Source organism: Rana temporaria, chromosome 7 (assembly GCF_905171775.1).
Source record: "Rana temporaria chromosome 7, aRanTem1.1, whole genome shotgun sequence".
Lineage (NCBI taxonomy): Eukaryota > Metazoa > Chordata > Amphibia > Anura > Ranidae > Rana > Rana temporaria.
In genome coordinates this window covers 95,410,422-95,436,626 of record NC_053495.1, presented here as the reverse complement: position 1 = coordinate 95,436,626, position 26,205 = coordinate 95,410,422, and the positions used below count along the sequence as shown (strand labels likewise).

Genomic DNA, 26,205 nt, shown 5'->3' with positions numbered 1-26,205 from the left:
GTGTTCCCTCAGTGTTCTTACTGTATGGGGATAGGACTGACTAGGGTAGGAGACATATTTTGTTCCTACTTGATAGGAACAAATGATGTCTCCTCTATCCTGACAGTGATTTGTGTGTTTTTTACACACGCAAATCCCCGTGCTGGCTCTCGTGCACACGACCGGAAGCGATCGCCGGCCGCGTGCATCGGATACCCCACCGCGCCTCCTGGTGGCTCTTAAAGGGAACCCTATGTGTGTGTTTATATGGGGTTTCGCGCAGGGGTGACATTCAGCTCACATCTCTTTACAGGGGCAGGTCGGGAACCGGTAAAAAAAAAAATGCTTGTATTATGCAGTCTTAGGCCACTTGCACATGATGATTCTGTTTGAGCATCGGAATTTTATTTTTTTGTTCAGCCGGTTTTTGGATGTATTTGCGCAAATTTATTTTTCGCGTTCACAATATTAATGGACATTTACGTGCTATTGACGTAAATTACTGACCAAATGCTTTTTTTTTTTTTTCCCCATCTCTGAAGAATACACAGTGCTTGTTTACGCCGCGCCTGTATGCCTAGGCGCATTACAATTGACTTTAGTACAGTAAAAAAAAGCTGTACTGAGCTTTTTCAAGCTGCAATGTGCAAGAAGTCTTAATCGGCTAATGCAAACTATACAGACATAACATTTTAAACGGCTTTTATCTTTTGTATTCCAGGTGAAAGAAATGGAAGCAGAACTTGAAGATGAAAAGAAACAACGTTCATTGGCAGTAGCAGCTCGAAAGAAGCTTGAGATGGATTTGAAAGACCTAGAAGGACAGATTGACTCTGCAAACAAAAGCAGAGAAGAGGCAATAAAGCAGCTTCGTAAATTGCAGGTACAATAATGTGCAGAGATTTGAGGAACAACAAGGATCTGTTTAAAAACATTCAATTATTATATATATATTTATTTATTTTTCTCTGTCCATTGGTCTGGTGCTCTCGGCTTTTTATGTGTGGTTTTCCCTGGTTTAAGGGGCACCCTGTTTGGCGTTTGAAAGCATCCCAGCTAGAGTCATTGTGCTTTATATATGAATTTGAACTCTACAATCCATGATCCACTGAAACTTTGAATCAAGTTGCACATTTCAAAAATCGTGGCTTGTCATGTGTGAACTTCATTTGTAATCAGGTCGCTGATCTGTCTTGGGTATCAAAAAAAAAAAAAAAACGCAACATAAAACCAAGTTTAAATCAGTATTTTTTGCTAGAAAATTACTTGGAACCCCCCCAATCTAATATATTTAGCTGAGACCCTAGAAAATAAAACCATTGCTGTAATATTTTATCAGTGTTTGCACAGAGGTCTTTCAAAGGCAATTTACACTTAAATGAATAATAAAAAAAAATCCCAATTTTTTTTTTTTTTTAATAATGTGAAAGATCTGCAGAATAAATGGATAGCGAACATGTCATACTTTAACCACTTCAGCCCCGGAAGATTTTACCCCCTTCCTGACCAGAGCACTTTGTACAATTTGGTACTGCGTCGCTTTAACTGACAATTGCGCGGTCGTGCGACTCTGTACCCAAACAATTTGTGTCTTCCCCCTAGGGGTGCAACGGATCAAAAAACTCACGGATCGGATCATTTTTCGGATCAGCAATAAAGGGAAAAAAAAAAAGACTAAACTTGTTACACCCAACAGAGTTTCAGATTGTTATTTTCATCACAAAACAGAGCTTATTACTTAAATACAGTACGTGTAAATCTGATGGACTGTTAACATGGTAAATTTTAAAAGCCGCAGCCAACCTGCTGACCTTACATGGTTGCCAATGTGACAGAACAGCTCCAATTTTCACATTTAGTTAAATGTGAAAATCAGAGGTGTTCTGTCACATTAGCAACCATGTAAGGTCAGCAGGTTTGCTGCGGCTTTTAAAATGTAACATGTAAACAGTCCGTCAGATTTACATGTACTGTATTTAAGCAAATGAGCTCCGTTTTGTGATGAAAATAACTGACTCTAAAACTCTGTTGGGTGCAACAAGATGTCCGCTTGCCCCCTAATCACTATCATTACTCTAGTATCACCGGTGTCGCTCTCCACTCTGGTGTCACAGCGGCTCTCCCTCCTCTGGTGTCACCCCCTCCTTTGGTGTCACAGGGCCCCCCACTCCTCTGGTGTCACAGGCCCCCCCCCCCCCTCTGGTGTACAGACAGCCATGCATCTCCTACCGGCAGGTGTAGATCTGTCTCCTCTCCACATGTCTGTGGTCCCATCTTGCTCCACCCAGTGTGCTTGCCAGAGCCCAGTGCGACACGCCTCCCTGCCTCAGCGCGCTGAGGCGGGGAGGCGTGTCACGCTGTGCACTGGGCTCTGGCAAGCACACTGGGTGGAGCAAGATGGCCGGGGACTTTCCTAGGCCGAGGCTCCGGAGCGCTTCGCGGATCACGCGGTGTGCTGATCCGAACGGGATGACCCGTTCGGATCACGGATCGGTGACGATCCGTTACACCCCTGCTTCCCCCCCCCCCCCCACACATAGAGCTTTCTTTTGGTGGCATTTAATCGCCTCTGGTTTTATTTTTTTTCGCTATAAACATACTGACAATTTAAAAAAAAAAAAGCAAATTATCTTTTACTTTTTGCCATATCCCACATTTTTATATACATATATAAAAAAAAAAATCCCTCAGTTTAGGCCGATATGTATTCTACATATTTTTGGTAAAATTGCAATAAGTGTATATTGGTTTGCGCAAAAGTTAGAGGATAGAATTACTTTTTACACATATATATATATATATATATATATATATCTTTATCGGGACTGCGACATTATGGAGGACACATTTTCAGTCATTTCTCCCCTGAAAGAACCGGTGTGTGTGTGTGTGTGTGTGCGCGTGCACACACCCCAGTTCTCGCTGGGTTACAAGCAGTCATCGTGCCTGCTGGGCACTAGCATCGGCTCCGGGGGAGAGCAGCCCTAGTGGCCACAGGGCGAAGCGACATTGTAGTTTAGCCAAGCCATGCTGCCATAGTAACTGCGGCTGCTGGTCGTCAAGTGGTTAAAATTGTGCATGCTGGTGAAACTGGGACCATACTACGGTGCCTAAAAATATCCATAGATTTAGTTTTTTTTTGTTTTTTTTTACAGGCTCCCAGTTAGAGGTCTTGCCCTTGTATGATTGCTCTCATTCGAATGATTGCAGCGATATCTGACGTGTGGTTTAAACACTGTTTACTTTTGCCGCAAGCATATGGAGGATGCTTTAAAAAAAAAAATATTTCTTTTGTTTTTTACACCGTCCCTTTTATTTTTTTAATTCCAATTACAAGGAATATTGCCATCCCTTGTAATGGAAATAAGGATAACAGGACCCCACCCAAATCTCTAATTTTACACTTGACCACAGAAGATTTAACAAAGATTAAAAAAACTTTTTGCATTATAAACAAAGGCCAGTTTTGAGAAAAAAATCGTTCTGCCATGACATATACAATGACGAAAAAATCAAAAATCAAGTTTAGGCCAATATGTATTCTGCTACATATTTTTGGTCAAAAAAAATAAGCGTAAATTGATTGGTTTGCACAAAATTAATAATCTGCTAACCTATGGAATATATATATATATATATATATATATATATATATATATATATATATATATATATATATATATATATATATATATTTTTTGGTAATGGCGGCGATTTATAGCAGGACTGCAATATTGTGACGGTCTGACACTCTTTTGCCACTTCTTGGGGACCTGTGACAAATGGTGATCAGTGCTAAAAATATGCTGTACTAATGACACTGGCTGTGAAGGGGTTATTATGTTTGGCTGGGAAAACCTCTTTATATCACACCAGTGGACAGAAAAGGTAAACCTGATTTAAAATTTGAGAATGCTTGACCTACGCTTGCAGAAATTAAAGATGGCAAGGATGGTTTGACCTAACTGTTGCACCACCAACCTTGAACCAGCCTTAAAGTAACTCCACTGTCAAATTAAAAATATAGCATATACAATTGCATCTCAAGTCATATTGTAATTGAATGAATGTTAAAAATTACCTTTTCCTTTTCAATCTGCAGCTCTGTAAATTTTCTGTGAAGTGCAAAGCAATGTGGCTACCTGGAGACTTTCTTCACACAGATGGTGTACAGAATGCCTCCCGTAACTTAGTTTCCTGCCTTTGATTGAGTCACTGATTTTTTTGATTTTTTTTTCTCAGATGTTTGCACTAAGATGCAAGTCAGATTTTTGGTTTGGCATACCCTGCAACATAAAAATATTTTTTTAGTGAGATGCTCCCAAAGGGAAATCCCTTCAAAAGGGACGCAGGCCTTGTCTATTTCCTCAGAGCTCTGCAGGTGCAGCAACTAATTGCTAATTATGAAACTACACCCATACAGAGTCACGCTTTCACTTCAGAATCACAAAAGGTAGGAATCTGCAGCAGTTTGTTAAAATCCCTGCAATGTACATGGATCGCCCAGAGGGGGAGGGGTGTGTTTGTTAGAGAAAATAAAACAAACAAAAAAGTGCAGTTACTCTTAAGGGCCCTTTCACACGGGCGGATCAGTAATGATCCGCTCCGTGTGTCCGCAAAAGCTCAGCGGGGATCCTCCGTAAAAATCTCTGCTGAGCTAGGAAGCTGACAGGGCGGTCCTCGCACACTGTGCAGGGACCGCCCTGTCTTTCCTCCGCTCTGCCCTATGGGGGATCGGATGAACACGGACTGTATGTCCGTGTTCATCCGATCCGGCAGATGGAAGAAAAATAGGATTTTCTTCCGTTCGCAAATGCGGATCAGTGCGGAGGCAGGTGATTACGGATGTCAGCGGATGGTCATCTGATGACACCTGTAATCACTTAGGGACCCGTGTATGTTCCGTTTTGATCCGCAACGGATGGATGAAAATGCGTACATATGGTCCGCACGTCTGAAAGGGCACTTAGTCTTGGTTTACAGCTCCAGAGTTTATAGCTGAATGTACACAGAGTAATGAACACTTGGACCACAATTCATTTGTAATTGCAATGCAAATCATTCATACCTGCAGCACTCTTCTCATGTAATCGTTTTATGGATATGTTGTACTTTATGGCTTAACTTGCAGTCCATACAAGCTATGTCTGTAATCCATAGAATAAAGATCGCATTTTTTATCATATACTGTAAGCCACATTGTTTTGTCCTGTATGTGTTCTTTCTGTAATCACAAAAATGTGAACATTGAAGGATGTTCTCAAAAAAAGTAATGGACAAACATCTATTTGCCACAGGCACAGATGAAGGATTACCAGAGAGAGTTGGAGGATGCAAGAGCATCCAGAGATGACATTTTGAGCCAGTCCAAAGAAAATGAGAAGAAACTCAAGAGTTTTGAAGCAGAGATGATCCATATGCAGGAGGTAATGCCATATATTTAATCTATTAAATACAATTTTGTAAGAGAAATTTGATTGTCAAAGACTTTGCAGAACCATAAACCTGAAAATACACATTTTAGTTTATACCCAATTGTCCTATTTTAAGTTGTGTGTAAAGTATAACCTTTTATCTTATGTTTTGTAGGATCTTGCTGCTGCTGAGCGTGCCAAACGCCAAGCCCAGCAGGAGAGAGATGAACTGGCAGAGGAGATTGCAAACAGCAGTGGCAAAGGGTATGACTGCAATGTTTACTGCCATAAGCATATACATTTTAGTAGGGCCATTAAAGAGGAAATAAAGGCACAAAAAGCAAGACAAAGGCATAATGAGCTAGTATGGATAGCATACTAGCTCATTATATAATACTCTCTATCGGGACTGCGACATTATGGCAAATACATTGAACACTTTTGACACATTTTCTCAGTCCGTTATGTAATACTCTCCTCCGATGAAGGGTTTACAACCACTTTAAAGGGTTACCTTACCTTTACCAACTTTTTGCCATAAACCTCCCTATACATCAATCCACAGTGCCCTTTTTCTAAACATTCTTACTTTTTCAGGCGCTTAATCCATTGTGTTCCTGTCTTGTAGTTTACAGGATGGGAACACAGCAATGTAATGAACTCCTAAACTTTTTTTTTTAGAACAAACGGCACTGGATGTTAATGTATGGAGGACACTGTAATGCATAAAACGGTTTGTGGCAAAAGCCTGGAAGGGTGAACAAACCCCACCTAGGGGATAAACTTGAAAAATGCAATTTGATGTTCACCCGATGTGGCCGCTGTTTGCGGTGAATGCAAGCAATTCTGATTGGATGAGGTGGAGAGGCAGGGGTGGGATGGTGACATCGCCATCTTCACCTTATCTAAATGGAGTACGCCTTGTATTCGTTGGAAGCAAAAAATGTGACTGGCGGCTGAGTGATCAAAACTACATCCATTTGCCACAGGACCCAGAAGACCACAGCAATCACTCCAGTAGTGCCGCTTACTACAGTGATGGTCTGTCTTTCACAGCCGTCCCTCAGGTTTGGAATATGCATGCTTACCTTGGTTCCGCCTGGGTTCACACTGTAGCGAACAGACATCGCATGTGATTCACACCCACACTGTGCAAATCCAATGCGAGTTCAGCCATACAAACTTGCAATGCACAGACATCGCATGTGATCGGCAACAAAACTGACCCCCCCCCCCCCCCAGCCATTTATAGCTTTGTGACAGTCTCTCTAGGCGCAGGAGATGGCACATCGTGGATCGGGAGGGAGGAGAATGTCCCCTCCGGTATAATAACCAAGCGGCTTTTAGCCGCATCGGTTGTTCTCACCGGAAAGCTGTTCGCCTGCTCTGAAAAATGATGCCTGCAGCTGCGGGCATCATCCCTGTATAACCCCCAAAAACCAAGGACGCATATGTGCGTATGCTCAACGGCAAGGAGTTAATGTAGAATACAGGTCTTCTGGATTTAGGGTATACTGCTGAGCAAAGGTTCCAAATCTGAGCTAGTGGTGTGCAAAAATGGTATTGCCTGCAAAAGGCTTCCTGTTTAGGAGCCCACCAATCCCTTCTTGGTTAATGAAAATCCCAACAGCCAAAAAGCTGTGTTTTTTGTTTTTTTTGTTTTGTTTTGTTTTTTTGATCAGTCCATCGTGAATTTCAAGTTATATTTGTTGCTAGAAATATTAGCCATGAATTTAATCAATTCATTCTTTGTTCCTGACCAAAATATCAGGACCTCAACATATGGCTACCAAGAAATAATATGCAAAAAGTTGGAAATGTCTTTATGCGCAGATAGTTCCCTCTAAACCCCCCCAGGTTTGCATACTATTGCAGCACCCTGCACCTGGAGGTACCGGGAGGGACCGAACATGAAGCTATTCAGAGTAAGAATAAACTTGGAAATAAATTGTTAGGCCCTTTTCACACTACAAAATAAATCCGTTTTAATAATCCGTATTAAAATCCGTCAGATAATGTTAAAAAACGGAAGTTATATGTCCTTTATAAAATATCATTAAAGTCTATGGGATTTTTTTTATGTTCCGTAAAGATCCATAATAGTCCGTTATAACGTACGGACGTTAGTTATAACGGAATATGTGATGGGTCTTGCACTCTTTTTTGTCCATTTTTTGTCCGTTGCAAGTAATGGATATATTAACGTCCGTTATATTTTAACATTGAAGTCTATGGCGCACGGACGTTAGTAAATGTCTCCGTAAATGTCCGTTATGTTAACGGACGTTAATTTTACTGAGCATGCTCAGTAAAGACTTCTGGAGCTGGACTTCAAGAAAGGGTGAAATGGTTTTTATTAACGGACGTTAGAAAGGAATGATATAACGGATGTATACGGATATATATGGATAAACATTATCCGTTTTCAATAAAGGAAGAATGGTAAAATATTTATCCGTATGTATCCGTTATTAAATCCGTTAATAAACGTCCGTTAATAGGTGTAATACGGATATTATAAAACGGACATACAATCCATAGTGTGAAAGAAGCCTTACACTATGTAATAAAACATGAGTGGAGCTCAGTTATGCAAAAAAAGCAGTTTTTGATGTATTGCTTCATATTATATCTTTGTAATTTTAGTGCTCTAGCTGTAGAAGAAAAGAGACGTTTGGAATCGCGCATTGCACAGCTTGAAGAGGAACTAGAGGAGGAACAGGGCAACACAGAACTTGTCAATGACAGACTGAGGAAAGCAACTCTACAGGTTGGAGATTTATTACCACTTCAACACTGTATAGCTTTAATGGAAAAAAACATAGTGTGTGTGTGTGTGTATATGTGTATATGTGTATATATGTATGTATATATGTATGTATATATATATATATGTATATATATATTTATATATATTATGTGTGTGTGTGTGTGTGTGTGTGTGTGTATATATATATATATATATATATATATATATATATATTATATACTTCTGTGCAGCATGGCATATTCATTTTTTTTTTTTTTTTTTTCATTTTATTTAAGACTGACCAGTTGAATGCTGATCTGAATGCAGAGCGCAGCAATGCTCAGAAAAATGAAAATGCTCGCCAACAAATGGATCGCCAGAATAAAGAGCTGAAAACTAAGCTTCAGGAGTTGGAGGGATCTGTTAAATCTAAGTTTAAAGCTTCAATCACTGCATTGGAAGCAAAGATTGTACAACTTGAGGAACAGCTTGATACAGAGACAAAGTATGTATAATGCAGAAAGGGGTTATACCAATAGTAATCGTTGTAACCGTTTTATTACCTGTCGATACTGCCAGTAAATCCACTTTTACACTTTCTAGAGCAGCTCTGAAATAATGCAGAATTGTCACCCTGTAGACAGTGTAGTTTTCAGGTTTTGACTTGCAAAACAAAATACATGTAATAAAGTGAGAGTAATGCGCTACCTAAAAAAAAAATCGCATAAACAAGCGACTATAAAAGTGTATATAAACTTGAAAAAAAATATGAGAATTAATGTGAATATAAACACAATGCCGTTCATACACAAGCGATGAAAGCAAGCAGCAATATAAGTGAATGAAAACTGCTGCACACTTTCAGCAATAATCCTGAGTGATCACTTAGCGGAGTTCCGGCCACAATTTCACTTTTTAAATATACATTTAGACACTTTATAAAATAGAAATTGACTGGGGCCATCTTAAGTGTGGGCATCATGAAGCCAGACTGTATGACTTCCTGGATTTCAGCCTTGCAAAACTCGCACACGCTCAGTGCTGCACAAGCAGTGTCAGATCAGGTTTCAGCACCTGTGCTGTCCAAGTCACATGATTCTTTGAGACTGGGGAGTGCACAGACTCCTGGAAAGTTACACCCACTGCATTCCCAGGAGTCTGTGCGGTGTAGGTTAGGAAGCATTAACCTGCCTGGCGGTATTCCCGAGTCTGACTCGGGGTTAGATTTTCCTGCTGCGAGCGGTAACCCCGAGTCAGACTCGGGCTTGCCTCGCTAGATCCACAGGCATGGTTTACTTACCTTGTCCCTGGATCCAGCGATGCCACCGCGCTGTGTGAGCGAGTGGGACCTCGCTCGATTCACACAGTGCCTCTGTGTGACGCCGATCTCCGTTCCCTGCGACGTTACGACGCACGGGGACGGAGAACGGCGCCAAATTCAAAAAAGTAAATAAACACATTACATACAGCATACTGTAATCTTATAGATTACAGTACTGTATGTAAAAAAAACACACCCCCCTTGTCCCTAGTGGTCTGTCCTGTGTCATGCATGTCATTTTTTTATAATAAAAACGTTTCTTTCTCCCTGCAAACTGTAGATTGTCCATAGCAACCAAAAGTGTCCCTTTATGTCAAAAATAGTTTTAGATCAGCTAAAAAACAGCGATAATAAATTATAATCACTTGCAGAATTGTGCGATAGCGATTTGTGGGGAAATTCGTCATAAAAAAAAAAAAATGACAGCAACAATTCTGCAACTGAGCAAATTTCAGTGATTTTGATTTGATTACATTATTGAATAATTTTTATTATAATTATATTATTATTTGTTATAATTATTTATAATTATTTATTATATTATAATTTTGTTTTTAAAAAAATGTCATACCCGGGATGCCAATTAGAATCTTGTTTGGTCAGATTTAAGTGAGTTATTTCTAAAAATTACAGGCCTACAGTATAAAACGCCAAATTTCCTTGCAAATAATGGTACCGCTTTCAGCATGTTTTTTTTCTGAAAGAATCATACCGCCAGGGAGGTTAAGCACCTAGGTGCAGGAAGTGGGAAGATTAACTATTCTGCCTAGCAACAACACTTTGAAGGCATCTAAAAAAAAAAAAAAAAAAATGTCGTAAAGGACTAATGACATTTTTTTAAAACTACTGATGTAATGTTATATTTATGGGTGGAACTCCACTTTAAAGTCCAAAAGAAAAAGCAATAAAAAGCAACTTTTAAAGTAAAAAAAAAACAAGGATTCAATCAAACACAGGAGCAGGGATACAAATTTTCAGTTTTATGCTGCCATCGGGTAAAGGTAGATTAAATTGGCTGCTTACCGACTCAGATGGAATCTCTGTTACGGAGATCAAACGGGCTCAGCACACCGGGGTTGGTTCACCAGGCTCCGGACATTGAAGTTGATCCACAGCAGAAAATCCTTCCTTGACAAACTTTTTCACCTCTCCATGGGATACCAAGCAACCCTTTGTATCAGCTGGATCTTTATCCCGGGACACATACCCTATCTCCTCCCGGGATAGTGATGGGTAACGGCGTTCAATGAGCAGGTTTGGGCATATTTATTAATGGGGGGGGGGGGAACTTCATGGTGCAGTATATCAAAAAGGTACCCTTTATTAAAATTAACGGGTTACTGACATCCAAATAAAAACGAATAAAAAACAGACTACCAGCGGCGGCTCACGCCAAACCAACTGGAGTGTGATGACGTTGGAGTCCTTGGCTCCACCCAATGCTACGTTTCTCCGTACAAGGCGTCCACTGCGTGTGTTGCAAACATGTACATGGGCGTGCCGGACTTGCGTGTTTCCATTCATGCTTGAACACAGGCTAATGGGAGTGCTTTGGGTAGTGATTGCTTTATGGAGACAGGGTTTAGAACCCCTAATTTATCCTTCCTTTTTAAAGCATCTAATCAAACACCGATCTGTTTTTGTGCCTATATATTGTTAAATACCCAGATCTGTTTGATTAGATTCTTCCCTGGTTGTCCCAACCAGGGAAAGACCAATCTGTCTTTGTTCACATGGGAGTGGTAGGGGGTTGCACAGAGCTATTTGTTGAGTAGCTGTCTGACCACCCACCTAGTATGCTGTCGCCAAGGCCTGTACACATGCGCCAAAAATGATGCCCCTGTCGTAATCGACCAGTAGCGGCACTGGCAAATGTGACTCAAGTGAATGTGGCACGTTGCAACCACAAACAAAACACTTGGCTCGCAGTTGTGGTGCCGTATCTACAAACAAAATCCCCATTCAGATCTCAAACAATGCAGGTATTTAGGAGGTAGTATCGCATCCTGAATGCCTGGCGGCTGCTGCTCACCAGCCCTCTGAAATATGTGTTAGATTGCTTTTTGGCGGTACCTAGTCTACAAGTAAATGTGTGAGTGTGTGTATATACAGTAATCGTGTATTAATAACATACTAGTACCAGAATATAAATTCCCTTCAGCCCAAAGCAGCAGAGGAACAAATGCAATCTGAGTAACAATTGTACGGATAATGGGGTATGGGGATGGTTGGAACTGACAATAACATATTTGAAGTTGAATACGATTTTTTTTTTCATAAGGAACTCCATATTTGTGTCCCTTACAGGGAAAGGCAGAATGCAAGCAAGCAAGTGCGCCGTACAGAGAAAAAACTAAAGGATGTCTTGATGCAGGTGGAGGATGAAAGGCGCAATGCAGAGCAATACAAAGATCAGGTTAGAAATTGAATATAATTCTATAGAACAGTTTTTAGTTGAACAATTTTTAAAAATGTGTGTTTTGATGCCAGGCTGAGAAGAACAACGTTCGAATGAAACAGTTGAAACGCCAGGTGGAGGAGGCTGAAGAAGAAGCACAGCGTGCAAATGCAATGCGCCGCAAACTGCAGCGTGAACTTGAAGATGCCACAGAAACAGCAGATGCCATGAATCGGGAGGTGAACACTCTTAAGAGCAAGCTTCGGTAAGTCATTGCTTAAACCTAATGTCTACAGCACTTGCTCTCCAAACTTGGTACACTGCAGCTGGGTTCTTGATGGTTGGCCAGGGCAATGTATCATCGTGTGATATAAGCCGATATTTTCTACAATACAGGGCAAAATATTCCTAGATTCTGGCTTATAGGCTTGTACCTTCAGGTGATTGACACTGCTAAACTTTTGAGCATCTATAACCTACTGTATTCCTTTGAGCACGGAGTTTTGTGCTAGTGTTCCAACGTGATAGACCTCTCATTTATGGAGAGATCCTTCTTGGCTTAACTAGTTTAATTTTATATCTTTTTTTCTTCTTTTTTTTTTTTTATTTTTTTTTTATACCTTGGTTTCTTTAACTCACTGCCTTCTAGTAACACTGCATCTGTATCGGCACAACCTCGGTAAACCTTGGGAGCTGTACCCAGGCCCCATGCTGTTGCTTTGGGCAGTGTATCCTGCATGGGCGCTCACCTTGGTGCAATGTGTAGTCGGAGTGCTATACAGTTAGGGGGGGGGGGGAAGTATTTGATCCCTTGCTGATTTAGGTTTGCCCACTGACAAACCTACCATTAAAATGATAGCTGGATAATTTAACCACTTCAGCCCCCAAGCCTGTTTTTCAAACTTGTTTTACAAGTTAATCAGTTTGTTCTGTTTTGTGTTTTTTGCTAGAAAATTACTTAGAACCTCTAAACATTGTGTTTTTTTGTTGTGTTTTTTTTTATTTTTTATTTATCCCCCCCAACACCCTAGAGAATAAAATGGTGGTTGATGACTACTTTTGTCACATCGTATTTGCGTAGCGTCTTGCAAGTGCACTTTTCTTGGAAAACTCTAGTTGGCCCAATTTTTTAGCTTGTTAAATGATGTTACGCTGAGTAACTGATACCCAACATGTCACGCTTCAAAGCTGCACCTGCTCGTGGAATGGCGACAAACTTTTACCCTTAAAGGGGTTGTAAAGTAAACATTTTTTTTCCCCTAAATATCTTCCTTCACTTACCTCATCTTTTGTTTTTGCTTTTAAATGTCCTTATTTCTTCTGAGAAATCCTTGCTTCCCGTTCTTCTGTCTGTAACTCAGCGCCGTAATGTGAGGCTTTCTCCCTGGTGTGGAGAAAGCCTCTTGAGGGGGAGGGTACGAGCTGGAGTGTCAGGACGCCCACTCACACAGCTCATTTCTCTATTTGCAAAGTAGAGTGTCCTGACTTGCCTGCTCGCCCCCTCAAGAGGCTTTCTCCACACCAGGGAGAAAGCCTCGCATAACGGTGTTGAGTTACAGACAGAAGAAAAGGAAGTGAACATTTCTCAGAAAAAGACATTTAAAAGCAAAATCGAAGAATGAGGTAAGTGAAAGAGGACTGCACTAAGGTAAAGGAAGCCATTTCCTTTACAACCCCTTTAATCACCATATGGCACATTTTCAATTCTACAGGTTACATGGTTTGAGTTGGAGGTCTAGGGCTCTCGCTCTACCGATCGCAATGATAATTTTGCATGTGTGTTTTGAACACCGTTTTCATATGCGGCCGCTATTGACGAATGCGTTTTGTTTCTGTGCGTGAGCTCGGCGGGACGGAGTGTGTTTAAAAACTTTATTTTTTTTGACCACTAGACCAGTGTTTCCCAACTCCAGTCCTCAAGGCACACCAACAGGTCATGTTTTCAGGATTTCCCTCAGATGAAACGGCTGTGGTAATTACTAAGGCAGTGAAACTGATCAAATCACCTGTGCAAAATAATGGAAAGCCTGAAAACATGACCTGTTAGTGTGCCTTGAGGACTGGAGTTGGCAAACACTGCACTAGACAACCAGCTGCCAGTTATACTGCAGCAGGTTGGCTCGTCTGAAAATTGCTGTAGGTATACGTCAGCCGCTTCCAGAGCATTAGGGGGCGCAACCGCAGGGCACTCGCGATTGCTCCTGAGAGACAAAACTGATATCTGTCGCTGTAAACTAGGGATCTTCAAACTACGGCCATCCAGTTGTTCAGGAACTACAATTCCCATCATGCCTAGTCATGTCTGTAAATGTCAGAGGTTTACAATGCCTCATGGGATGTGTAGTTCTGCAACAGCTGCAGGGCCGTAGTTTGAGGATCCCTGCTGTAAACAGACAGCTCTCTGTGCTGTCAGGGGAAAGGAGACTGATCTGTTCATTCTAAGTATGAACAATGATCGGTCTCCAGTCAGTCCCATCCTCCCCACAGTTAAAATCTCCCTAGGACACAGTTAACCCCTTGATCGCCCCTAGTGTTGACCCCTTCCCTGCCATTGACACTTTTTTGGGACCATTGACATTTTTATACAGCGATCAGATCTAAAAATAGCCAAGTGTCTGCTCTGTCCGATGGAATATCGCAGTCCCCATAAAAATAGCAGATCGCAGCCATTGCTAGTACATTTTTTTTTTTTTTAAGGGCAGTAAAAAAAAAAATAATCTTTAGTGCCCAGCTGTGCTCACCCGCAGAAGCGAACGCATACATAAGTGTTGAGGTTGTTCAAACCACATGTGAGGTATTGCCACCAAGGCTGTGGAGTCAGTAGATAAATGTTCCGACTCCTCAGTTTTATGTACTTCCGACTCCTCTGTATTAATATGCAAATGTATTTTATACATTCCTTGAGGGACAGAAACGCAACCTACCACAGGACTACTGGCTGGGAAGCCAACAGTCTACTGTATTGCACAGTTTAAGCAAAAGACAAACACAATGAAAACAAATCTGCTGCTGAAGATAGGGCAGTGGGAGGATCCAGAAAGGGGCATTTATTCTAAAACATTATTTTCCTAGGAGAATCCCATAGTCATGTTTTTAAAGTTTAAGCTAACAATCAGAGTTTACAAGTTTTTATAGCCTTAGCTAAATGACAGTTTTTCCAACGGTTTACAGCTTCAGTCTTGAACTATTGGCCCTCCATTCCCTTCACTTATACAAGTGTCTCTCTCTAGTCCTGCAAAAAAACATATTTATTTAATCCCTTATCAGTGAGAGGCTAGGTTACACATGGATGCTGCGTTCCCTGTAAAAGCAGAACACAACACTATGGAAAGTATAAGTATTGCAGCTCCTAATTGTGCGTTGCGTGCCATATAGTGAAGCACATGAAAAGCATGCTTCTTCACGGTCACTTAACGTGTTCGTTTTGCGGTTACGTGAGGCACTGCATGCATTGGTCTTTATTCTTACAGTAGAGAAGTCATTAATTATAACTTTTTGTGAATTGGGACATTTAAACTTGCTTTTTTTTTTTTTATTCCAATCTAAATTTAGTAGGAGTCGGAGTCGGTGCATTGTTTGCCGACTCCGACTCCAGGTACCCAAAATTTCCTCCGACTCCACAGCCCTGATTGCCACGATCATTGGAGCAAAAGCAATAATTCTAGCAAAAGACCTCCAACTCAAAACTAGTAACCTGCAGGGCGCAATTTTGAAACATGACATGTTGGGTATCCATTTACTCGGCATAACATTATCTTTCACAATATAAAAAAATTAAGCTAATTTTACTGTTTTCATTTAAAAACTAAACAAAAAAATGCCTTTAAGACCGCTGCGCAAATACGGTGTGACGAAGTATTGCAACGGCCGCCATTTTATTCTCTAGGGTGTCTGGAAAACAATATCTAATGTTTGGCGGTTCTAAGTAATTTTCTAGCAAAAAACTGTTTTTAACTTAAAGGGGTTGTAAACCTTCCTGTTTTTTCACCTTAATGCAGGTGCCTTGATGATAATTCCCCTGGTCTTGGTTCAGACTAATGTATGCTTTTCCTCCAGTGCAATTTTTTTCTTTATTTTTTGCAATATAATATGAAAATAAGAGCCGGTTCACACTGGGGCGACTTGCGATCCGACTTCATGTCGCCTCAAGTCGTCCCAAGTCGCGCTGTAGAGAAAAACAATGGAAGTGAATGGGAGCGGTGTTAATACACACGACTCAAGGCGATCCGACTTCAGAAAAGGTTCCTGTACTACTTCAATCCGACTTGTAGGCGATTTGTACCCATTGATTTCAATGGAAGTCGCCTCCAAGTCTGATCACTGTCTTATCTGAAGCTACTTTCCAGGAAGATAACATACATTTCTCAGGCAAACCCCTCCTTCCCCCTCCCTCTCCCAGAGCTGATTGTTGTTTGATTGGCCACTGGAAAGTCTCCTGTCCTGGAGACGACTTAAAGTTGTGTTGTAAATCGCCCCAGATCGCCCTGTGGTTCATGTCGTGTCGGAGTCGCCTCTGAAAGTCGCGCTGGAAGTCGTGTCGCCCTAGTGTGAACCGACTCTGAATGCCTTGTTTACTTTTTTAATTCAGTATTGACAAACTTATTGCTGTTGGTGCCTGCAGGGATGTCTTAATGCTATGTACAGTAACCCATAGACATGAATAGGTGGTGGCTGGCATATATGCAGCTGTGTCTCTAATGTCTATGTGCATATTCCACTTTATACACATAATGTCTCAAACACACACTACTAGCATTCTGAACCTTCCTGGACATCCCTGTATGTAGTCTGCAGTATCAATCAAAGGTTAACTTCGATATGAGAACTCTAAATTTGAAACAGGCCGGCCGACTATTGAATGAAACTTTTCTATAAAGCCCCTTTCACACTGGGGTGGTGGGGGCGTCGGCGGTAAAACAACGCTATTTTTAGCGGTGCTTCACTGTTTTTGCGGTGCTATTCGGACGCTAGCGGGGTGCTTTTAACCCCCGCTACCAGCCAACAAGGGGTTAAAAAGGCCCGCAAAGTGCAGGGTTGCTTTAGAAGCGGTGTATTCACTGCTCCTACAGAGGCCAGCAGGACTTCTTTTTTTTTTTTTTTTTTTTTTTTTTTACCATCCTGCCAGCTCACCGCTCCAATGTGAAAGGCCTCGGGCTTTCACACTGCAGTTGAAAGGAGCAGCTCTTTCAGGGCGCTTTGCAGGCGCTGTTTCTAGCATTATAGCGCCTGCAAAAAGCACCTTGGTGTGAAAGGGGTCTAAATGCTTCTCTTTTGGATTGGCAGCAAAGTTGGTGCATTTGATAAATAAGCACAATAGTCCTTTAGGTTATAACTTGCTTTTCTGAGAAGGTGTGGGGGGAAAAATGCTTTCTCTTTCGTTCATTGACAGACACAGCAACTTAAATCTTGACCTTAGGGTTATATCGCCACCTTCAGGAGAGGACTAGCCAGAACATGTTAAAACGGCAAAACTGTACAGTACCGCCCAAGGGGCGGTCCTACTGACTTATAACCCCTCACACTGCATCCAGCAGCTCAGTTTTTTTTCTGCCTAGTGTAGAAGGACTTGGCTCCCGGTGGGGACCATTGGTAGTGGAGATTTTTTTTTGTTGAGATTTTTGATTCCTGTGATCTATCAACGGCCTGGCCATCGAGCGTGAGCAGACTCTAGCTACGCGCTGGGTCGGCCATGACGTGGCCGTTTGATCCTGGGGTGGCCGGCGAGCTATATGCTCCGGGGGACACATATGACCCGGCTAATGCTGTCCGTGTGCCGTGGCCGACGGCCACCCCGCTCGGGTGATGGGTCTGTCTGGAATGGTGTCCATCAGTCCCCACAGGAGGGGTAAGTATGGTTCCACCTGTCTCAGCAGGACGGGGCAGCTGGGCATTCCTTGGGTGGTCGAATTGGGGGTCTCTTATTCTCCTTCTCTCCCTGTCCTTTCCCTCCTCCCCATGCTTGGGCCGCTGCGCTACCGAATGGGGGTCTTCCGGGGGGGCTCCTTATCGGCAGGGGGGGGGCTGTGTGTGGATGGGGCTCTGCTGTCGCTTCTCTGTGTTTTTAGTGTGCATTGTGGGAGGCCTCCGCACGGACACGCCATTTTCCTGTAGTTTTTCAGGAGGTTCAGCGGCCATTTTCCCATAGCCTTAGTCTAAAAGTTCTTGCAGTTTTCACCTTGGTTTTGGCCTCTAGCGCTGGAGCGGCACAAATTGCACAGAACACCTCATGAGGGAGAGCGGACAGCAATAGCGCAGTACCTGAGACAGGGTGTTGAATCCTGCGGGGGGCCCCCTCAGTCTGTGGCAGCGAGGAGGGTGGACTTTTGGTGTAACTGGCCTGCGGTCCCTACCGGGTGTCAGGCGAGTGTGGGTTAGCATGGTGTCAGAAGCTGGCACTTCTTCCCCAGACATACCTATGGTGGCAACCGGTTCACCTGCAGTGCCTATGGACGCATTGTCGGCAGTCTTTCGTTGCCAGGGTGGAAGCAGCGTGTGGGCGCAAGGGGGGGGGGTAAAAAAACTCCCCCCCACCGTATTCTGGGGAAAGCTCTGATTTAGACTCTGGCCTGGCTGTGGCACACGGCCCCTGTTCTGAAGTGTCAGAGTATGCAGACCAGGACAGTGAGAATGACTCCGGGTCAGCGCAGGAAAGGGCACTTGTAGGGGCACTTATCACAGCAGTGCGGGATACCCTAAAGATAGAGGATACGGCAGGGACATCTACAGACCTGTTGGTCCATTTTGGGTCCCACAAGCGGGTCCGCATGGCTAAGGCGTTCCACCTACTTAACTAATTTTGATACGTTTATTTACAAAGAATGGGAACAACCGGCAGCGGGCCTTTTTGGTCCCAAAACGCATGGCGGTACGTTACCCCTTTGAGGAGAGTTTGCACCCCCCGGTCTCCAGGTTAAACAAGGTGACCACGATTCCGGTGGAGGGGACCCCAGCTTTTAAAAACCCAGCCGATAGGAGGGCCGAGGCAATCGCCCGGTCCCCGTGTACGGTGGTGGGGTCAGCATTGCGGCCTGTATTGGCCACGGCCCTGGTGTCACTGAATGGGCAAAAATTTTGCACCAAGAGTTGGAAAAGCAACAGGCTTCCCCAGTCTGCGTGGAACTGGCGGACAAGTTGGTGCATGCCCTTAAGTATGTCTGCAATGCGGCCTTGGATACGGCTCCTTTGCTTTCTAGTGCCTCAGAATCTGCTGTGGTGCTCCGTCGCCTGATTTTGGCTAAAATGCTGGTCTGTGGACCGGGCATCTAAGAAGGCCCTGGCAGATTTACCCTTCCAGGGAGAGAGGCCATTTGGAGCCTCGCTGGATGACATTAGGAATATAACTGGGGGTAAGAGTACGCTGCTTCCACAATCCAGAAAAGGTAAGGAGCCACGCCGCAGGCCGGGCCCCTCCTTTTCCGCTCAGAAGTGATTTTTCGCTGTGTAAGCGTTCCCAGGCCGACAAGGCACCAGCTGAGGGACAGAAGCGTCCCTCGTTTCGTAAGCCAAACAAGCCTGCAAGCAAATCTGCGACTGCATGAAGGTTTGCCCCTCCTTTCCGACCAGTGAGTTTGGGAACTGGTGTCATTAGGCTACAAGATTTTGTCCGCCAACAGGTTTTTTCCCTCCAGCCTTCATCTTCCGGCGCGCCGAGATGCCCGGTGTGGGGCAGTGCAAGACCTGCTGAAGCTCGGGGTGATAGTACCTGTACCGCCGCCGGGAAGGTTTCCGGGGTTCTATTCCAGTCTGTTTGTTCTTTCAAAGTAGGACAGGGTCTGTCCAGTCCTGAACCTCGAGGCCCTCCACTGCTTTGTAAAGGAACTAAGGTTCAGGATGGAATCTGTTCGCTCTGTGGTCGCTGCACTCCATCGGGGGGATTTTCTGGCGTCCTTGGACATCAAGGACGCATACTTGCATGTCCCCATATGCGTCGGGCATCAGAAGTTTCTGCGCTTTGCGGTCGGGGACGAGCACTACCAATTTGTAGCTCTCCCCTTTGGCCTGGCATTGGCACCAAGTGTTTTCACCAAGGTGCTTGTCCCGATCCTGGCCTTGCTGAGACGGCAAGGAATCGCAATCGTGGGCTACCTGGATGACCTCCCTTCTGAGAGCAGCTTCCGCCTCAGAATTAGAGGAGGATGTGGCGATCACCAGTCAGACTCTTCGAGTGTTTGGGTAATAAACCTCCCGAAATCGGTGTTGGTGCCGACTCAACGCCTGGGGTACATGGGCTTGATTCTGGACTCCTCAGAGGCAAGGGTTTTCTCCCTTCAGTCAAGCTACAGACTCTTCAGGCTGCGGTGGTCGTCACTGCTCTTTCTCTTCCGTTCATGGATGGACACAGCAGCCTTTGACCTTAGGGTTATATCCGCTTCCTTCCAGGAGAGTTAGGCAGAAAAAAAAGCACTTTAAGTGTTAACAACACTTTGCTCAGTGCAGCTCCTCCCAGGGGGCGTAGTTCCCCAGGTATAACCCACACCCTGCTCTAGCAGCCTCAGTTTTTCTCTGCCTAACGTCAGGAGAGGACAGGCCCTCTAGAGTCCTGTAATCTGGGAGATTTTTTTTTAATTTTTTATTTTTTTTTATTTTGTTCCTGCATTTTTGAATCCTGTGATTCTTCCATCAACCGCCGACTGGGTGACAGGCTGGGTCTTGACTCTTGTAGTCCCCCCATGTTCGGCCATTGAGCGTGTGTCGGCCCTCAGCTCTGGGTCGTCCACGACAGGCTCCAGGGGCGGCCGGGGAACTTCTTGTTCCAGGGCACACATATGACCGGTCTCTATGGCTTTGTCAGTGTGCCTGGCCGACAGCCATGCCGTTGGTGGACGTTGGTTCTGTCTGGGATACCTCCAGCCGGTGGTCGCAGGATGGGTAAGTATGTCCTCTTGCTCAGGTAAGGTAAGGAATTTTCCCCTGGGAGGTCGACTGAGGGTTCACCCTTATTTCCTCTCCCTCCTTCCCCATTTTGGGTAGCGGCTGTGAGGGGCGGCCTTCTGGGGTCTCTTTATTACCACCGGGGCCTGTGTATAGCGGGGGCTGTGTTTTTTTTACTCTGGGGGGTGCTGCGGTATGCTGCTGTGAGGTGTTTGGTGCATCACTGAAATTTAAACTGCGCCACGGCCGCCATTTTGCCATGGTCGCGGTTTACATAGCTCTGCGGCCATCTTCCTGTAGCCCGCTGGTGATTTTACCTCAAACGGCGGCCATCTTGGAAATGTCTTGGCCTCTTGTGTCAGTTTTAGCTGCAAAGCGCCGCAAATCTTCCCGGAGGTGACAGACCCAGCACACCAGGAGTTTTCAGCACTCTCTGCAACCGGGTGGGGTGGCGAGTCCCTGGGAGGCTTCACCTTCTATTTTTACAGTCGGGAGGTGACCGGTGGGGTGTTCTGCCTTGCAGTACACATCGGTGGGACAATATGGACCTGTTTCTGCCCTAGCTTATGCCTGGATTATACTTTAATCCCCCTGCCGCATCTGTTGAGGCAATGTCGGTGAAGCAGCTAGTGCCCAGAAGGGGGGGTACAAAAGCGCCCCCTCCCTGAGCCTGCTTCTGGGGATATCTCTGACACAGATCTGGTCTGTCATGTCAGACGATGCAGGCTTAACCCACACGGACTGTGAGGATGACTCTGCCCCACGGTCAGTACATGATAGGGCATTTGTCTTATTTCTGCGGTGATGCTCATAAACTTGAGGATGGCGGGGTCACCGGATGTGCCGGTCCCTTTTGGGTTCCGCAAGACCGCCCAGCACCGCTAGAGTATTTTCCTGTATTCCATGTTTGGAGCAATTGCAATGTATGGAGATTGGACACGCCACAAATTTTTTTTTTTTTTTTTTTTTTTTTTTTTTTTTTTTTTTTTTGCTATTCCTAAAAAATTTGCGGCCCTTTATCCCTTTTGAGGAGTCTCTCCTCCATCAGTGGACACTCCCGTATCCAGCCTGAGTACAGCCACCACCATGCCTGTGGAAGGGGCTCCCCCTTTTACGGACCCCACTGATAGGAGGGTGGAGGCTGTGGCCCGCTCTATGTTCACAGTTGTGGGTTTGGCTGTGAGACCGGTTGTGGCCGGGTCTCTGGTGTCGCAGACACTGACTGTACAGGCAAAAGTTGTTGCTGCAGAAACTGGAGAAGCGGATTCTTCCGAGACCTGCAAGGGCCTGGCTGAACAATTGGTTCAGGGTCTAGAATTTGTGAGTCGGCCCTGGTTACGCTTCCCTTGCTTTCCAGAGCCTCTGCCTATGCAGTGGTACTATGCCGCCTTGTGTGGCTGACATGCTGGTCTGCAGACCAATCCTCCAAGAAGGCCTTGGTGGATTTGCCCTTAAAGGGTGAACGGCTTTCTCTTCCGTTCACCCACACCCTGCTCTAGCAGCCTCAGTTTTTTCCTGCCTAACGACAGGAGAGGTCAGGCACTTCTGGAGTCCTGTACTCTGGAGATTTTTTTCTTGCTATTTTTTTTTTTTTTCTGCTTTTTCTTATTTTGTTCCTGCATTTTTTAATCCTGAGATTCTTCTATCAACAGCCGACTGGGTGACAGGCTGGGTCTTGACTCATGTAGTCCCACCATGTTCGGCCATCGAGCGTGTGCCGGTCCTTAGCTCAGCTTTGGGAGGTCCACGACAGGGGCGGACGGGGAACTTCGGTTCTAGGGCACACATGACCGGTCTTTTATGGCTTTGTCACAGTGTGTCTGGCCGACAGCCATGCCATTTAGCGGACGTTGGTTCTGTCTGGGATACCTCCAGCCGGTGGTCGCAGGACGGGTAAGTAGTGGCCCCTTGCTCAGGTAAGTGGTCTGGCTGGAATTTTCCCCTGGGAGGTCGTCTGAGGGCTTGCCCTGCTTTCCTCTCTCCCTTGTTTACTCTCCCTCATTTGGGTGACGGCTGTGAGGGTGTTTTTTTTTTTTTTTTTTTTTTTTTCTGGGGTGTCGCTATCTTTTTAAATGCGCAACGACCGCCATTTTGTCGGAGTCGCTCTTTATATAGCTCGGCGGCCATTTTCATGGGATACGCCGCAGACAGTTTTTGCTTGCGACCCGTTATCCCCTGGTGGAGGACCTTTTTAGTAAAGTGGGTCTCTCCTCTGTCCGTGGACCCTCCAGTGTCCGGGTTGAGTTCCACCATGTCGATGGGGCTCCTGCCTTTGAGGACCCCGCGGATGGGAGAATGGAGGCTGTGGCCCGCTCCATCTTCGTGGTAGGGGGTTCGGCTGTGAGACCGGTTTTGGCTGGAGTTCTGGTGCCACGGACTCTGGTGTACGGGCAACGTTTTTTGCTGCAGGAGCAGGATGCTTCCGAGACCTGCAAGGACCTGGCTGAACGATTAGTTCTGGGTCTTAAATTTGTCTGAGTCGGTCCTGGTTACGCTCTTGCTTCCAGGGCTTCCGCCTATGCGGTGGTACTGCGCCGCCTTGTGTGGCTGAAGTGCTGGTCTGCGGACCAGTCCTCAAAGAAGGCCTTGGTGGATTGCCTTTTAGGGGTGAACGGTCCCTTTGGGACTTCCCTGAATGGCATCATTATGGATGCCACGGGTGGTAAGAGCATGCTGTTCCCACAGTCAAGGGAAGGGCTAGGGACCTCGCCATGTGCAAGGACCCTCCTTTACTACCCCCAAGCGTTTTTTTTCACCCACCCTGTGCAGTGGGGGAAGGTTTGCAAGGTGCCAAGACCCCTGCTGCGGGGCAGCAGCGCACCTGGTTCCGCAAGCCTGCGGACATACCTGCTTCCGCCTGAAGGTCTGCCCCCGCCCATGTCTCGGGTGGGGGACCGGCTTCATGAAATCGCGGCTCAGTGGAGGTCTCTCCTCATCGACCGTTGGGGTTTGCGTAGTGGTTTCCTCGGGGTACAAGTTATAGTTTCTCTCTTGTCTACCAAACAAAATTTTGTTTTCCTCCGGTTCGCCGGTTTGCTCTGTCAGGGCTGTCCAGGATCTTCTGGTCGGGGGAGTGGTTGTGCCAGTTCCCTCGATGGAACGGTCTCGGGGGTATTACTCCAATCTGTTTGTAGTCCCCAAGGAGGACAAGGTCTGTCCAATCCTGGGCCTCAAGGCCCTCATTTGTTTTTGTCAAAGTGCAAAATTTCAGGATGGGGATTTTCTGGCATCCTTGGATGTCATGAACACGTACCTGCATGTCACCTTATGCTCAAAGCACCAGAGATTCTGGGCTTTGCGGTCAGGGAGGACCATTTTCATTTTGTGGCTCTCCCGCTCGGCTTGGTGTCGACACCACGGATTTTCACCGAGGTGCTCGTCCCGATACTGGCCCGGCTGTGACAGCGGGGGTTTGTTATCGTGGGATGTCTGGACGACATTCTCATACGAGCTTCTTTGAGCTCTGAATTAGTGGAGCCGTGTCTATCACGTATCAGACTCTCCAAGAGTTTGGCTGGCTTCTGTATTGTCCAGAAGTCAGTGTTTATTCCGTCTAGGGGACTGGAATTCCTGGGACTAGTCCTGGATTCCGCCGGGGCGGCAGTTTTTTCTCCTAACGGAAAAAACTCAGACTCTGCAATCTGCTGGGCAGCAGTTGTCGACCTAGAAGTGGTCATCTCTGCGATTCTGCATGAGGGTTCTGGGTCTGACGGTGGCCTCTTTCAAGGCGGTTCCGTATGCCCAATTCCACACCAGGGTGCTACAGAGGGAACTGCGGTCACGTTGGGACAAGCTTCCGTCATCTCTGGATTACCAGGTTCATTGAGTCAACTGGTCATGTTTCCCCCAGGTGTGGTGGCTGGCGTCTCCGGTGCTTCGGGCCGGGAAGTCGTTTTCTGCCGTGCCACTGGACAGTGGTCACGACAGATGCCAGCCTCTCTGGTTGGGGGGGGGGGGCGTTTGGGGCGCCCGGGGGCGCTGGACTCAGGGGGACTCCCCCTATCGATCAATATTCTGGAGCTCCACGCAATTAAAGCGGTGGTTCACCCTATAAAAAAAATTAACACTACATCCAGCCCAGTTCTGCAAATAAAATTACACTGACTTTTTTTTTTTTTTTTTTGCCGTAGATAGCGTTTATCCTTAGAATTCACCGCGGCTTCCGGGTAGAATTCCGCGGGAGTGGGCGTTCCTATTGACATGCCAATTGATTGACATGCTAAATGACGGCGCGTACAGCGCGTCGCGACTTCCCGAAAGAAGCTCGGCTCTATTCGGCGCACCGGCGCCGAATAGAGCCGAGCCGGCCCAAGCTTCTTTCGGGAAGTCGCGACGCGCTGTACACGCCGTCGTTTAGCATGTCGATCAATTGGCATGTCAATAGGAACGCCCACTTCCGCGGGATTCCCTACCCGGAAGCCGCGGTGAATTCTAAGGATAAACGCTATCTACGGCGACTAAAAAAAAGGTCAGTGTAATTTTATTTGCAGAACTGGGCTGAATGTAGTGTTAGAAATTTTTTATAGGGTGAACCACCGCTTTAAGCTGTGCCTTGCCAGGTGGTCCCTGGATCTGCAGGGCCGACCGGTCAGGATCCAGTCCGACAACGCCACGGCCGTGGCGTACGTCAATCAACACGCATATCCTTCGGTGGGCCGAAAGGGCCGTTCCGGCTCTATCGGCCGTGTACGTTCCGGGGGTACAGTATCGCTAGCCGACTTCCTAAGTCGCACTGCACTAGGCCAAGGAGAGTGGTCTCTCCACCCGCAGGTGTTTCAGGGTCTATGCCAAAAAGTGGGGCACTCCGGACATGGACCTTCTAGCGTCCCGTCTCAATCGGTAGGTGCCACGGTTCGTGGCCGGGTTTAATGACCCGTGGGCGGACGCGTCAGGCGCATTGGTGGCTCCTTGGGGTCACTATCGCCTAATTTACACCTTCCCCCCCTCGGAAGCTTCTTCGCCTGCTGCGCAGAGTGGAAGCCGATGGGATTCTATCGGTCCTGATTGGCCGCGTCGCTCCTGGTAAGCAGACCTGGTGTGTCTGGTGGCAGATGCCCCCTAGCGTCTTCCCCTGAGAGATGATCTTCTGTTACAGGGTCCGATTTTCCATCCTGTTTTACAGCCACTGGCTTTAGCGGCGTGGCTGTTAAGAGCCAGGGGCTGAAGGACCGAGGCCTCTTGGGCTCGGTGTTCTCTACCGTGCTGCCTGCATGGAAGTCTTCCTCACGTAGGATTTACTATCATACGTGGAAGGCCTACATCTCTGTGTGTGAGGAGATGAAATGGCACCCTCGTACATACGTGGTGTACAGGATTCTGCTGTTTTTACAGCAGGGAGTGGATCAGGCTCTCGCCTTAAGTACGGTTAGGAGTCAGATTTCTACTCTGGCTGTTTACTTTCAGTGACCCTTGGCCTCGCACTCCTTGGTGTGTACGTTTGGTCAGGGGGTCTGACATGTGGCCCCTCCGGTGC

The 26,205-nt window shown here is 45.7% G+C and overlaps 1 protein-coding gene across 1 annotated transcript in view; it reads left to right on the top strand.

Annotated features, from left to right (window-relative positions):
- Positions 1-26,205, top strand: part of MYH9 (myosin heavy chain 9) — a 135,597-nt gene that overhangs the window by 101,926 nt on the left and 7,466 nt on the right. Inside the window, exons 34-40 of the mRNA XM_040359691.1 lie at positions 701-862; positions 5,277-5,405; positions 5,569-5,657; positions 8,040-8,163; positions 8,439-8,647; positions 11,771-11,879; positions 11,954-12,126. Coding sequence (XP_040215625.1) covers positions 701-862; positions 5,277-5,405; positions 5,569-5,657; positions 8,040-8,163; positions 8,439-8,647; positions 11,771-11,879; positions 11,954-12,126 — 995 coding nt within the window. The remainder of the gene's footprint in view (positions 1-700; positions 863-5,276; positions 5,406-5,568; positions 5,658-8,039; positions 8,164-8,438; positions 8,648-11,770; positions 11,880-11,953; positions 12,127-26,205) is intronic.